Source organism: Aplysia californica, unplaced genomic scaffold, assembly GCF_000002075.1.
Source record: "Aplysia californica isolate F4 #8 unplaced genomic scaffold, AplCal3.0 scaffold00005, whole genome shotgun sequence".
Taxonomy (NCBI): Eukaryota; Metazoa; Mollusca; class Gastropoda; order Aplysiida; family Aplysiidae; genus Aplysia; species Aplysia californica.
The window spans coordinates 971,254-973,461 of NW_004797275.1; the positions used below are offsets into that span (position 1 = coordinate 971,254).

The 2,208-nt window shown below is 42.3% G+C and overlaps 1 protein-coding gene across 1 annotated transcript in view; it reads right to left on the bottom strand.

Annotated features, from left to right (window-relative positions):
- The window catches only part of LOC101860458 (T-box transcription factor TBX20), a gene marked incomplete in the record, with an annotated part of 27,783 nt that overhangs the window by 14,854 nt on the left and 10,721 nt on the right, over positions 1 to 2,208 (bottom strand). The window contains 1 exon segment of the mRNA XM_013080212.1: positions 1,793 to 1,945. Within this exon segment, the coding sequence (XP_012935666.1) occupies positions 1,793 to 1,945 (153 nt within the window).

Genomic DNA, 2,208 nt, shown 5'->3' on the forward strand with positions numbered 1-2,208 from the left:
AGATAGATAGATAGATAGATAGATAGATAGATAGATAGATAGATAGATAGATAGAGAAAAACAAAACAGGGATAGAGGAGCAGAGAGGAAAAAAGATAGAGAGAGAAGCATGTTGAGATAGACACAGAGGCTACGGAGTTGAAGCGTTCTGAACTTACTTACTTACTAAAGTTGGAAAAAGTCAAGAAGGTCCTATCTATCTGAAAACATGTCCGAGTGGCGCTGTGACGCACGTCACTCATTCACGATGGCCACTTATTGACGCCGCAGTCAAATCTTTTGTCTTTTTTGAGGTGCAAGTGTAATCTCAAGCGTCTGATCTGTCGCCTCTGTTCGATGAGTTAATCAGGGAACTGTCACTTGACAAAACTCGTCTGACACTTCAGCTTCGACGAACAATTTCACATGACAGATTAATCACCCCGTAACGATGTGGATTATCAATCCGTACCCGTCCTTGCAATCGTCCCGCTGACCCAGACAAAGAAGGCCCGTCAAAGTTGACGTCTTTTGGTCAAACGTTTAAGATACCCTCGTTAAAAAAATTTTAAAAAACAATCACAGCAATGGCGCTGATTTTCTTGACGAAACTGATCAGTCTAATTTAAGACATGTTGGCTGATATGAAGAAAAAGAACAAGATAGCGCGATTAACTTATTAGCGACGAGAGTGCTTGATCGTTTCCTTGCATGGACTTTGATAAATGTATCAATAAATATCAAGTCTTGCGCTGTCCGTAGTTGGTACGTTTAATCTTGAAAGATTGTTGTTTAATAAGAAACCCTATCACAGAAACTGCGTGTCCTTGATGAGACATTTTCTAATGCTTTATCTCGAAAATTCGACAGTATTTGATGTCGGTGATAATGATAGATCTTTTAAGCCTCATGTGATAGTTGTTTACGTGTCTGATACTTCAGACGTTGTTGCTATTTACACTGACACAGAAAGCAAGTAGATTCCTCACTCTCCTTTTGGCGGCACGCATTGACACTATCAGGGTTCAGAAACCCAAGCCAGGGGCGTGTGTGTTCGGGGAGGGTTGGGAGAGGGGGGGGGGGTCCTGATGATTGAGGTTTAGGACGGTAAATGAGGGGTGGGAGTGGGCGTAAATCCTGTCCGTATCTTCCACCATTCAAGTGAAGCAATGCTTTTTATTCTAGTATTCTTATCGTTGTAAATGTTTACCACCGTTTGCGTTAATGAGTTATTCTGGGGGGTTTTCTGTCGTGTGATTTTGTCAACTGTTTTAGTTTTACACAATTAGTTTGAGCTAAATAAAAAAACGACCGCAGATTGCTCAGGCCTTTAAACGGGTAAATGGGTGTTTGCTGCTTTAGAACAATTTCTTATTGTGCATGCCCAATTCGCGTTTAGGGTGTTTCACAACTATTATCATAAACTTTACAAGGCTCACAGAGGATTATAACTTTTAAATCGACAATAAACAGAAAAGAAAGTTTTCTGCTAAAGCAGAAATCTTAAAAATATCGAGAAATTTCTCAGCGAAGGTATAATTTTCTTTAATTAATCTTGTGGAGTTGAAAGCCTGTTGGTTAGGTTAGTGGACTCGTAATCGTAAGATTGCGGGTTCGGGGGTTCGAGCCTCATCTCGGTCCGACGTTGTGTCCTTTGGAAAGGCACTATACACGAATTTCCCATTTGGCTCTTTCCTTTCGGAGATGGGTGTTAAATTCCGGGGTCCTGCCTCTTAAATAACCTATCAGTGTTGATAGGGACATTACATCTATAAGATTTAAATTTCACCATTTGCACCCTGAGTAGTCTCACCTGTTGGTTTTGGTAGGCAGTGACCGCCATAAAGGACGTTTGTGGGAATAGAATGGAGTAGCTCTCTGTCTTCTTCCCTTCCTCCTGCCCCTCCACACAGACCTCTTCTATACGGACTTGGGGCTGGAACTTTTGCATCGAGGCCAGAGACACCTGGAAGATTGCAGATAGTATTAGGGTTTGTTGCAATGGAAATATAAACACTGGCTCAAAGACAGCATTGAGAATGAGACAGGGGGTGAGCCAAAATGTGAGAGGAAGATATGATATAGACAGAGAGAGATGTAATAGAGCTAGAGAGAGAGAGAGAGGGGAGGGAGAGGGAGAAAGGGCGGGAGAGAGAGAGAGAGAGATGGGGGGAGGAGAGAGAGAGAGAAAGAGAGAGAGAGAGAGAGGCAGACAGACAGATACACAGA